This window comes from Anopheles merus, chromosome 2R (assembly GCF_017562075.2).
Source record: "Anopheles merus strain MAF chromosome 2R, AmerM5.1, whole genome shotgun sequence".
Lineage (NCBI taxonomy): Eukaryota > Metazoa > Arthropoda > Insecta > Diptera > Culicidae > Anopheles > Anopheles merus.
Window position 1 is genome coordinate 49,878,246 of NC_054082.1, and position 12,816 is coordinate 49,891,061.

General features: G+C 46.7%; 1 protein-coding gene across 6 annotated transcripts in view; it reads left to right on the top strand.

The window, feature by feature from the left end:
• The first annotated feature begins 218 nt into the window (after window positions 1–218).
• LOC121602015 (collagen alpha chain CG42342-like) overlaps window positions 219–12,816 on the top strand; it is an 83,485-nt gene continuing 70,887 nt past the window's right edge. For 5 of the 6 annotated variants that reach the window (XM_041930792.1, XM_041930816.1, XM_041930800.1 and 2 more), the window contains exon 1: window positions 219–1,415. In XM_041930792.1, coding sequence (XP_041786726.1) covers window positions 725–1,415 — 691 coding nt within the window. In that variant the 5' untranslated portion in view covers window positions 219–724. The remainder of the gene's footprint in view (window positions 1,416–12,816) is intronic. The other variant, XM_041930822.1, reaches the window with a different exon arrangement.

Below are 12,816 nucleotides of genomic sequence, written 5' to 3' on the forward strand. Positions count from 1 at the left end.
ACGGGACCTCTACCCTCCAAACGAAGCTGTGAGTGCCGTTTTCCCTATCCTCTTAACGACGAGTGCCTTGTCTGTAAACGGGAATAAGTGTAAACGAAACAACGTGGCTCTCATTCTATTCCCGTCTCATTTTCCCCTTCATCCATAAGGCGACCGGTTCGTTATAGTTCGTGCCGAGCTGAGTTCCCTTCGCACCACAGCCCAGCTGGATTCAAGCAGGCAATTGCTGTTCGCACGCAAGTTTCGCTCAACGCTTCAAACGAGCAGGGTGTGCGTGCATCGTCGAACCGTCGCGGGAACCACCTTTTTCGTAGTGATTTCGCGCCCACGAAACATTGTCGCGATCGCAGTGCCGTATGTTGAAAGTGCAGCAAACGTTCGACCGAACGAGTTGTTTGTCGAGCGGAAAAAAAGAGAAGTGGCGGGCCTACAAGAGGTTGGTGTGAATAATTTGTCCCACATTAGAAGATTACACCTGCCCGGGGAAAGGGGAAGTGGCATAAAACCGACGCGTCGACCGGCCAATGAAGGCCCGATAATGGAAATGGTTCTTGTGTGCGGTGCCGGTGATTCTGTGGTGCGCTCCATGTCGAGCATTTCGGCCGCGCTGTTTGATTTTCCCGGCGTTTAGTGTGCGACCGTGCGGGAGCAGGTGTGCTTTTGTCGGTGTGCTGGGAGTGCGTGCGTGAGTTTGAGTGTGTGTTTGTTTGTGCCTCGATGCAAGATGGCAACATTCGGCGCAGTGAACGCATCGAAGCGCAATCCGGCCGATCCGGAACCGCATCATCAACAGCATCAGCAACAGCAACAACGCCAAACGGCAACGGGTGAAGTGCGAAGTGGTGGGATGGAACCGATGGGGTTGGGGGTGGGATCGGGCCGTGTGCCCCAGGCAGAGGAAAACGCCAAAAAGTGCAATGCCAAAGTGAGCGGTGCGTCGTTGGGCCGAAGAAAAGGCAGCGGCAGCGGGCTCGAGGGCGGCCGCAACGCCAAACCGTCCCACGGGGAGGCCCACGCGCCTTCGGCCCACTCGCTGATCAACTACCTGTTCTATCTCATGTGCATCATGGCGCTCGGGGCTACCGTGTACTCCAACCTGCGCCAATCATACGTAGAGGATAAATTAAGTAGTCTAGTTAGTTTCGAAGAACGGCTCAGCCTGCTCGAGGCGCAGATGAGCGATGTATATAGGAGGATCACACTGCGCCGCATGGACGGATCGGGGGCGGTGGCCTCCGCCGGTACCGACCAGGCCAGCGACCAGGAGGAAAGCATGTCCGAGGTGGTGCGGAAGATTTCGCATCAAATCGCCGAGCTGCCGCGGATGCGACGTGACCTGTCCGCGCTCAAGGTGTCGCGCAAGGATCGACAGGCCGCGATTCAGCAGATCGGCACTGAGTGCATGTGTCCACCAGGTAGGTGCTAAACCCTTTCTCCCTTTAAGCAAACCGAACTGAGCATCGCACAATCAATCTGGAGCTGTATTGAATACTTAAAAAGGCGAGAGCTTTCCATTTGCAATCCAGGACAGTCTTAATCTCTTTAAACCACGGCAAGATAAAATAAATCAACTACCAAATTAGATTCATTCCGGGAAATTAAGTGCTTCTGGCCGAAGTCGATTGTTATCCGGAGGCGGTCGACTTTCTGCTGCAGAACAAAAGGATTGTGAGTCGGTGCTTTCGTGAGTCGCCTCGAGATGGAACCAATTGCCGGCACAAATCCAGCGAGCTGATAACGTGTGTCTAGTCTGGTTGCGTTGGCCAAGAGGACAGAGGAGTGTACTAGACAATAGGAAGATTGGAAGAATTTCTAAGCCCCCGTGCTTGCTTTGTGCACTATCGTTTGGTGAAGCTGGCTGGGTGGGTGGGTGTTGTTGGTTTATCCTGTTCTCTGATGCTTAGCTTGTATGAAGTGATTTTATCTTCAGATAACATTGGTTAAAGAAGCGCCGGAAATACTACGGTGGCCAGTAGAAGCAAACCCGCCCCGACACAAAAGACACTGTGTTCTGTAGTGGTACACCAGCTTGTTTATTGTGTCCTCCTGCTCGGAAGATCTGCAGCACAAAAGGAGGCAAGGATACGGTCCGGCAGAACGAATCTTCCGAAGCGGACACACATTGGACTATTAGAATTAATCACACTTATTAGCGCACCGAAACGGGTGCAGTGGCAAGGGCTTGGCAATCGAACAGAAACCAAACCGATTATCGCGTGTGAATGGGTGGGGGAGAGGAGTGAGTGTCGGGAGGAAAGTGTCCATTTTGGGATCGGATACGACTGTCATCGACAGCCGGCTGTGTTCGATATCGTTTGCTTCGGGGCACTCCATTACGAGCAAGACAGTGTCGGTGGAGGTGGAAAATTGATTTTTCCTCAAACAAAGCGGAATCGTCCTGCTGCCGGACGGCTGAACCATCGTCATGCCGGGTTTTATCTTTTGTTTCTTGCTCTCGGCACCATTTCCTGCTGTGCTTTTTCCCCCCGCAGCTATCGCCAAAGAACATGCTTACAATCGAGTGTTACAATTCTAATAAATCAAATTATCCGGAAACGATCGGAGACCGGTCGCAGGATGTACACAAACACATACACCCACATACACACACACCCTCACACATACATTCACAAAGGGTGACGTTCGTCCGACAATGTCCTTCCGTACCGACAAATAAACACACATTGTCACCCACACTCACAACAAAACACACAATAAATTTCTTCCCCCGGGGTTTCTTTTTGGGAGCGCTGTGCAGGATGTCCGGAATCGGGTCGCAGCCGCTCGGAAGCCACAGTAGCAACAGCACTACCCATACCCACCCACCACCGGACGAAATCAGAAGCTACAGCAGACTTTTGCTCCCGTTCCGTTTGGCTGTTGCGTTTTGGCTGTTTGGTTCTCGCACGATCTCCCGTGACATGCGCCGATTTTGTGGCGACGATAGAGAGTGGAAGAGGCAAAACACTGCTCCAGCATGCCAGGGTAGGAAAGGAGGCAAAATAAGCACTCAATCTTCTAATCCAATAAAACCGACGACAGACGTGGCACGATTGCACTGTTACAGGGCACAGACAGGCACCCCGGCACAGTGCTTAGAGCGTAGAGCACCACCTTGCTGGGTGGATTTTGGCCGAGCCTGTTGTGCGTTGTCAAACACGGGCGAGGTCATAAGACGTGAATTACGGACGCCGAAGGCAAAGAACGGAAAAATATTAACACGCGAACGTGCTGGTAACGTGCACATCGCCTGGCAACGCCGAAGAGAAAGGCAGTGCGTCCTCGACCCGCTGCACGGACCCGGAGGAATTGGCAACGGAAGTTGTAATGAACGATTAAACGATTGGCAATTTTTGGAGGGCACGCATGTCAGCAGATGCGGAAGGAGAGTGTGAAGCCAGGTTGAGAAGATAATTCGACATGACTGTGAAATGGGCATTTGGTCGTACCGGTGCGAGCGGGAACAAGCGGTTTCCTGTGTCTGATCGTCGACCTGTAGCTTTCGTTTTGCTGGGCAGACAGAAGAGCTGAGCAAGCTGTTATGTTTTGTTCAATATTGAATATCGTAAATTAAATACGTTTGTTGTCTCTGTTAATGTTTAACGCAGCGTTTGGTTAGCATAAAATAACCGTTCAGGATAAACCCAAGACGTTCCAGTACTGTTAAGAGACTTTACAGACATTGTGGCTTAATTCTGCCTTGGAGGGTCCAACTTTTTTTTGTGTTTTCCCTTTAACACCAAATTATATCTATATGTTAATACACTTGTGGGGAAAGTTTTACTTTGATTCAGAATATGTGTGCTCCAAAGCTCGTTATTTGAAATTGTAGAAAAAATAAATTTTGAATTTGAGCAATAAATTTCTTTAAAAACTTTTAAATACCCAACAGTTGAAAAGAATATCAAAAAATTAAGTTTTTTAACAAATAAATAATGTTTACTTACCGGCAAAAGAAGGTTGATTCGATAAAAATGTATTAAACATCTGAAAAATCTACATGGCCTTGAACGAACATATTCTTTGCTGCTGAAAGAACTGCTGTTGACGATGTTTAAGTGTCGAAATATGTAAATTTCACGAAGCAATTTTCCATTTTTTTTTCTCAAAGCACTCGGAGCACACATGTACAATCTAATGAAAGCAATAAAAATTTAATATAATCTGCTACTTTCGAAAAGATTGGATCAGCAATTTTGACATCGACATCTTACTCGCTTTTAATACGCAACGCAAACATCACCCAGCAGCACCACCATCTGGAGAAACGTTGAACACTCTCCCTAGCCCGTGCAAGGAACGTGCCCCGTGAAGAGTGCCGTGCGTGTTCGGGGCGGGCCCAGATAAATCACAAGCAATTAATCAACGATAGCACGGCGAGCTGGCCGGCAGCACAACTTTATCTAAACACCAGCATCACGTGCGGTCGCGAGCCCTTTCGGTCGCGGATGCGTGTTTACGCTTAGATTTCTGCACCAAAGGACCAGATAATTTCCCGGATGGTTGTTTTTGCTTCTGCTTCTTTTCATCTGCATGGCGTTCGGTATTTGCCGCCCTCCTGGCCGCACCGTAATTCGCGCTCGAACCAAAAACTGAACGGTACCGAAGTCGGTCCTTAGAGATTGTCCATAGGTGTTGGTGATTGAGTTGGTTTTATTTTTTGATGCTGCGTGCTTTATGTGTTTTCGACCCAGACGGTGTGTTAGTTACTGTCGTAATTCATCGTCAGGAGTCTCTTCAGGCATCAGGACGAAGCATGCTAGTTTTGGGCACCGCAATCGGCGAATCAGGCGTTAACGGCCACGTTTTTACCGGAGATGCTGGTGCTGTTGTTGTTGTCGGGTTTTTTCACACACCTGGTTGTTAACTTTTCCTTCTATTTGTCGGCCATTTTGGTGTGTTCCTTTTTTATTCTTGCTCTAGCGATGTCAGGCCCAATTGGTGCAGCCACACAGTTAGCGCCAGCAGCTATACGGGTGAAATTGTTCCGCAGCGAAAAAAACGGTTCATTTTCGTGGCCGGGCATGTGCTCAAAAGGGAGGTCTACTTCCGCCAGCAAACCACGATTGCCAATGGCGAATGTGGAACATGGAGCTGGTTTGGGTGATGCGTTTGTTTTTTGTAGTGTGAATGTGTGATAGAATTAAAAAGACCAGCGCGGTTCGTTTACGACACCCATGAGCCACGGGTTGTGTAGCGCAGCACCGACAAAGCGTTAGCAAATGATTGGAACTGAGGTATTGAAAGGATTGAGTTTTAGTGGATCTCCAGCAACCCAGCTCCTACATACGGTGTATGATAGCAACAAAATGAACGCCCTTGCAGAAGGGTCGTGATAAGGAAATCGAAGAGGAATCACGAAACAAATACACTTTACTAGACGAAAGCTTACAAATTGGTTGTTGGAAACGTTGAACACTACGGGAAGGACACCATAGTTAAATGATTGTTCCAACGATTCAGTTATCTTTTGGCCCACACTGCCGTACAGAACTACGTTGCCCAGTATATGTCGTTGCTGGGAGTACAGAACAAGACAGCGCGACAGATAACATCGTTGAAGGGGAAACGGGAACAAATAGCAAACGGTATCATTCGCTTCACTTAATTATTATCACCTTTTTAATTATTGCCATTCGGGGAGGACAGCAGTGGAGCAATTTATGTATAGTTTCAACATGCATGCGTTGGAATGATTAGTTGTGCTGCCAAGCATAGCATGATAAGCGTGACGATTGTATGCATAATAAAATATGCTCTCAGTACAGTTTGATGTACAGTCAATCTGTTTAATCTGGTCGATTGACTTAAATGATCTATGCATTCGGTTGACTAACCCACTACAAATTTTTGAACGGGGTCCTGTCGTATGTGTGTTTTGCACACTCCCCAAGAGAAGTTTAATTGAAGCTCGTTAAGAATCCAATTTCAATTGGACAAAAACCTGCAACAGCTAATAGTTCTATACTCATTACAGTCGCCACCAAAGTATATTTCGCCATTTAAAGGTAAAAGTCATCCGTGGTACTATGTTAGTTAAGGCTTACTTTAATTTGATTTACAAGCTATACCGTACATACATTCTGGAGCAAAATTTTAGGTAAGCTATTTACCACAACATACCACTACAAGTAAATCGCAAATATCCCTACTTTACCCCACGCTCATCACGGTAAGCAATGCTCTAAAGGCACTGGCCGAACACCGGCAGCAATGCAACCGTGTATGGTAAATGATCCATGGGCGGTAGCCAGCACGATTTTTGTTTTTTATTTGACCGGATTTGCTGTTTTACATACATGGTACTCCTATGCTGCTACTACCGTAAAGGGTTAGTCCCTGGATGGCAGTGGACGGACTGTAGATGTTTTTCCCAGAATTCGGCAAGCGAAAGCAAATTTGCCGTTCGTTTTTATTAGCTTCTATTTCAGTATCCGCTCCGGCTGAACCGAACTGGACAATTCAATTTACGCGTACCAGCACCGGCGCGATGGGAAGTCGGCACCGTGGTGTTTGACGTTGGCTCCAGCACGAATGCCAAACGAGACTCAATGATGTAAACGATGACCGTTCCGCGACCATCGACTCGATGTCAGTTGGTAGGTGGTGTCTAAAATGCAAATGATGGGAGAGGAACGGTAAAGCTTGGAGTTTATTAACGGCAACAACACAACAGCAGACAAAAATCCTATACTTTATGAACTGTCGAAACCAGGTTACCGCGCTGGTTTCAAAAGGACTTCCTGTGGAAGTATAATCGAGCTTTGACCAAAAGCTAGTTGGTTGATAATGCGAGACCTTTCCAGCCTTCGATGTGCTTGAGGATTGTTTCTAGGTTGTACAGTTTTTGTTTTTGTTTTTTTTGTCGTGCGATGTCCTGAACAAAACAGCTCATCTATCTTGCATTCGTAGATGTTCAAGTAAAAACAATACCAATGTCTGCCCTAAAGCTCTTTAGAGGATTGGGTGAAACCCTCAGCAAACGACAACATGGTTAAAGGAAACTCGAAAACGAGAAAAACGATGACGAACCAGACCCAGCGGGTGCACACAGGACGCAAAAAAAAAAATTCTCCACAAAAGCATTGTCATCGAGTTTCCAAACAAATCTTCTTGGAACCCGAAAGGAAATTCACCATTACATCTTCAGATTGGAGGGAGGTGATTTCGCGTACCGCTGGGAAAATTCCACAGCCAATGGAAACGGTGCATTGAACTGAGTGTCTATGGTTTTTACTTCATTTTGACTTCAGCAGGACATCCTTCACGAATGGAATTAAACGAACTCTTGTTCATTGCATCCATCTTCAGGGATTTTTTCAGTTTTACGTGCTTGTCGCCTCTTGAATTTAGAGCGTATCCAGCCGGACATGACAATGTCGATGTAAAAGATGTCAAAAACACTTTTAGCGGTAGCGTGACATTTGTACTTTTACACAAAGAAATCTAGTTCAGAAAGAAAAATAACGGTTAAAGGATTTATTTTGAAAACATAAACCACGACTGTCTGCTCAACAGATCCTTCCCAATCGGTCTTACAGTAGGCCTACAACATTTTCCTTCGTTCTTCCTCCTTTCACACCATACAGCTTCCCTTTCGACATCGAGGCCTGTACACATTCATTACAGCTTTGCATTTCAACGAGATGATCCGCATCCGTCCCCCTCGGGCCCTCTTGGATCCGGATCTTGCAACGCTTGGTTGCCGTGTCTCTAGTCCGGAGAATAATTTATGACGGTTTAATGAGTGTCATAACGTATTTTATCGCTTCGTAGTGTATTTCTGTGCACGATGAAGCTATTTATACGAGCGCCCGGTTCACAAGAAGTTGCACAGGAGTGACAACTACGTCTCTTAGTTGTCACTCCCTCCGACTCCACACCGCTTCGCTGGACCACTGGCAAAAGGCGCATGTGTTATTAGCCGTAATTAAACGTTTATTTTATTTTCGTGCCCACAGTGCTTCCCCCGGCATCAACGGAAGGCGTTTGATTGCGTTGCGTTACGGTCGTTCGAAAAGAAATGCGTGTTGCGTGTTCCGCTGTGCAGTTTCGGGGCAAAACTCCTTCCAGGGTACGACACTGCAGCACGAAATCCTGCTGATTGCTGCGCAAAAATGTGGCTCAAGTCAGCAAATGTGAGCTAAGTGGCAGCCATTTTGTGTGTTGTGTGCGTGTGTGCGCGCGGCTTTGCGTTCGTCTTTTTCCCGTTGTTGATGAGTTTCGGAGTGTTTGGATGCGAGAGTTTTGTTCCTTTCGCTGCTTGTCGCATTCACGAACGTCTCCATCATGTGCCGGTCGACCCGTCTTCCAACAGCTCACACGCCGCTCAAATGGTGCGGTAGAACCAGTTTTGGAACAGTCGCGAGACAACCGGGTGAAGAAAATTGCTTCCCGTGTGTGTGTGTGTATCTGTATACCCTGGTGTCAAAACAAATCTGAGTGTCGGTGCGAAGAATTAAGAAATCACACATCACGCAGCTCGGTCTGGAAAGGAACGCTATGAGATCGGATCTGGAGGACACCGCGGCGATACCCAAACTAACGGCGGGTGGTGTTGATGAAGGTGATGATGATGATGATGCTGATGGTGATCTTGTTGTTGCGCTCTGTGTGCTGGCGAAGGAAGTTGGATGGAAGTCCGTACACGTAGCATCGTACGCGTTAATGTAATAGCCGTCGGAAAGTGTTGTTTTGACGTGAGCTGGATTTGACCCTCAGATTGGATATGAACATACAGCCGCACGTCCTTTCGCTTTACGGTTGAGCCCGGTGCCGGTAGCGGGCGAGTGCTGCCAGTAAATGATCACATCATTTTCCCCGCAGCTACAATGAAACGTCAAGCGGATTTTGGTTGGTACACGTTGACAGAGCATTGTTGGAGCAATGTTCACCCACGAGAGCGACTAAAATCCTGACTTTACTGCCAGGTGTAGAATGTGGTTTTTGGGGACGCAGCCAGATGGCGTGAACAGTAGCGCAGAATTTGCACATTTGGTGGGCAGATCCTAGACATTATTGGACGGTTCTTCATTTCGTAACACATTTGCGCGAGGATAAACTATGGCGGGAAGTATTAACGGAATGACATACATTTAGGCGCTTTTGTACCACGCTTACATGGCTCGGAAATGATTATTTATCACATGTTTGGAGTAGATAATGTGAAAGCTATTTTACATTTGCAAACTGGATTGAGAAGTGGATTGTGTAGTGGATTAAAGTTATGATTTATCGGAGACAAGAGCTGCAAAGCGGTTGCGAGACTGCTTATCCTCGACATGTACTGGATGATATGCTTGTTATAAGATAGGCTGTATCCAACGCTCTACATATTTTGAACTTAGAAGAAAGAAGAAGCAAGTAAACGAAGTCGGCAAACTGGAAACATAAACCCGAGTTATAGGTTGTCTGTGAAATTGTTGTATAACTGAGACGAAGATTTCTATGTATCTAAACTAGTACAAAATTGAAATTTGATTTGGAAGTTTTGAGCTAGATTATTCACGCAAAAAAAAAGTTATTTAAAGACAATACTGATGTTGAAAAAAGTATCAATAACATCAAACTAAAAAAATATATAATTAAATGATCATTAATCCACGTAAACGATTTATTTTTCTACACGTTTGTTTATTTTTAGAACGACTTAGCATAGTTAGTACAACGGATTAAGACAAATGCTTCCCACTATGTTGAAAAAGGTCGATCTATGCGATCTGTCGGGCAAGAGGAATGTCTTTTTATTTTCTTTTACGTTAAAAAAACAAAAGCCCCGTTGTACCACATTTATCACCAGCATGGATGGGATACCATAATAAAAAAAGTCGATCGATTCCATGCTCATCATTTATCATCACTCAAACATATCCCACAGTGCGGGAAGATTGTGGCATCTCCTCCACCGGTTATCTTTCAGCTTGCGATAAGGAAACCGCCAAAGAAAATGAACCTTTTAGCCAGCACTCCTTAGCACAAGCCCGTTGGGCCGTTTGAAAACGTGGGCGACAACTCGTCCTCCATCTACTGAACGGGTAAGATAAACAACTCCCGTGCAAAGGATCGAGATACGCTGTGGGTGGAATATTTTTCCGGCTCGAGGTAAATACTCGCTTCTGACCAACCGTCCCATTTTCCAACTCAGCCGCGTAATGTGTGTATGTGTTTGCCGGTTGTCGCATCGATTTGATCTGGCCATAGTTTTTTTTTTTGTTGCCGAAAGTATCGCAGATGTTTCTGAGCATACCGTCCGCTTTCCTTTCAACCGAAACCGCAAAGTGGCACCGAACCAACATGCCACGATTTGGAGGGTTGCTTGTCCGAAGGATAAAATAAACATAGCCCTGCTGCAAACACACACACACACGCACACAAAAGCACATTCCAAACACACTGAAACCATCAAGAATCGAGGCGGCTTTTGAATATTTCTTTCCGGTGCGAAAAGAAATGAAAGCTGCTGCGCTGCGTCAAATGCCACCGAAAACCTCGCTTCTCTGCTCGAATATGACAGACTTCATTTCCATTCGCATTCTGAGTGGTTTACCCACGGAACGAAAAGCAAGGGGTAGGAGAGCGCTCAGAAAGGGACAGAAACCACAGTATGGAACACGATGGAAGTAATATGTTTATTCAGTTACGGCTTTCTTTCTATTTTTGACGCTCCTTGCCTCACACTCTCTCTGTCTCTCTTTCTTGGGGTTGGTGGAGAGTCCCATGTGACAAACTCAAGGGTTCGGTAACACAAAAGCGACCTCCGGCCACCCTTGAAATGTCAAAAAGAGCAGGGTGCCGTTTCTTGGTACTCCCGAAAATTCCCTTCTCCCCTTGATGTGTAGCGCTTTCTTCTACGGATGCTGCTCCCCACCAACAAATATACAGAAAGCTCAGAACGGCATCCCCAATGGCTTCAGGAGTTTGGAAACTGAACGAATAAAAAGTGGAACTGAAAATACAGTCACGCAACCCGGTCCACACACTACCTTCAAGCAGCACGTTTGTTTGACATAAATTTATCTATAAACATGAGGAATGTAAATACGGGACGGGGGCATTGGGCATTCGGTCAGGAGCCCACCTTTGGCGGGCGAGCGAAGGTTCCGAAGTAACGCGCAAGGTGCTACGCGGGCTATGCTACCGAGCATAACAAAAGTACCTCCGGGGGCAACCCAGCACTCGCCACGTACGTGCACTGCCCTGGCATGTGCATGCACTTACTCATTTTTCACTGTATGCGCGTGTGTGTTTATATGTGTGAGTGTGTGGTACTGCCGCTGCTGCTGCTATGTGGCCACTTTTCTTCATCCCGGCATGGTGGGTACCGAACGCTTCCTGTGTGGTCTCTCGATGGTAGATGCAGCGCCAAGTGCATGAGAGTTTGTGTGTATGCATCCGTATCATGATTCGTAAGCCACTTCGAATACGTTCGTTTTGTGCTTCGCTTTGAAAAGTCGGTAACGGCACATTAGGAAAAGTCATAGAACAAAGCATAAGCTACAGCGTGCGCGCGTGTGTGTGTTAGGAGTTTATATTCTTCCTGCCGGCATTACTAGCAATTTGTTACGCCAGTCTGTACGCGGTCGGGAATGCTGGAGGTAGGACACCTTTAGCACAAGCGAGGCTACAAGGCGCGCTTCGGCGGTTCGGTTTCGCAGTTTCGGTGTGTACCGTTTTCCAAACGCGCGTGCGGTGGGTGGAAAACGGGAAAAATTTAATAAATGGAGCATCTGCACCGAAACCGACAGGTTTGGCCCCGAAGGATTGTACACCGGGTCTGCCTTCGGAGCGTGCAGATCGCGCACGGTTTCCACCAGACGTTGCGTGGGCGAGGAGCTCGTGTAAGGCAGCCGACAACTACGTGAAAAAAGTAAAAAAAGAACAAGAAGGATGAATACAAATTATAGTACTTTGTACAGTCCTTGTGTATCAGCGCCTCACGTGTGGGGTTTGTGGAAGCTGATGCTTTTTTTTCCTTTGCGACGTTTTCTTTCTTACCCGCAGTTCTATTTTGCCAATATGTGCAACATTTCATCCCACAAACCGAAAACGGAGCGGTTGCTTTTGACGAATGAAAGTTTTGTTTTGATCAAACAGGCATTTTCATCAAATTATGCTCGTTAATGCTCGTTGCTGTTGTATCTGTTTATCGGATGAACTTTATACTCTCCCTCGCAGTGGCTCTCTGCCAGTGACTCAAAAAAAAGAACGTGTAACGGTGTGTAACAATGCTGTTTTTTTGTAGGTTCCCTGTAAGCAATTTTCCAATTTGTGATGGTTTGCTAGATCGAATTGGCCTAATGCTGCAAAAATGCAAAACATTTGGTAGGCGAAAGCGCAAAAAGAAAACCACTTGGTGGAATTAATGTGTCCCTAGCGTGTCGTATAATTTATCCTCGCCTCTCACAAATTCAAGAAACCTGCAAGAAGTAATTGTTCATTGGGTTGTTGCAATAAAAGTGAAAGATGCGAGCAACACGGAGCGTCTGTCCGTGGGCGTTTTCTTTCGCCCGGTTACAGACGGAATTCGTTCCATCGAACGGACGCGCAAACATACGACCTCTTGCCAGCGTTTGCCAACCTGTCCATCGATTGGATCTTTGGCCCGCCCTGTCTAATTGGGGCGCAATGTTTTGATGTTTCGTTTCAGCAATGCAGTCGGCGTCGCGCCGAGGAAAAGGAATCGTCCCGTTCCCCTCGAACAAGCAGGCAGCAATTCTTACCCGCTCCCGACTAATGCCATTCGAAACGCTAGATGATATCGCTTTATCGTTCGGTTTTCTACAGCTTCCCCAGCCACTCGACCGAATGCCGGTAACG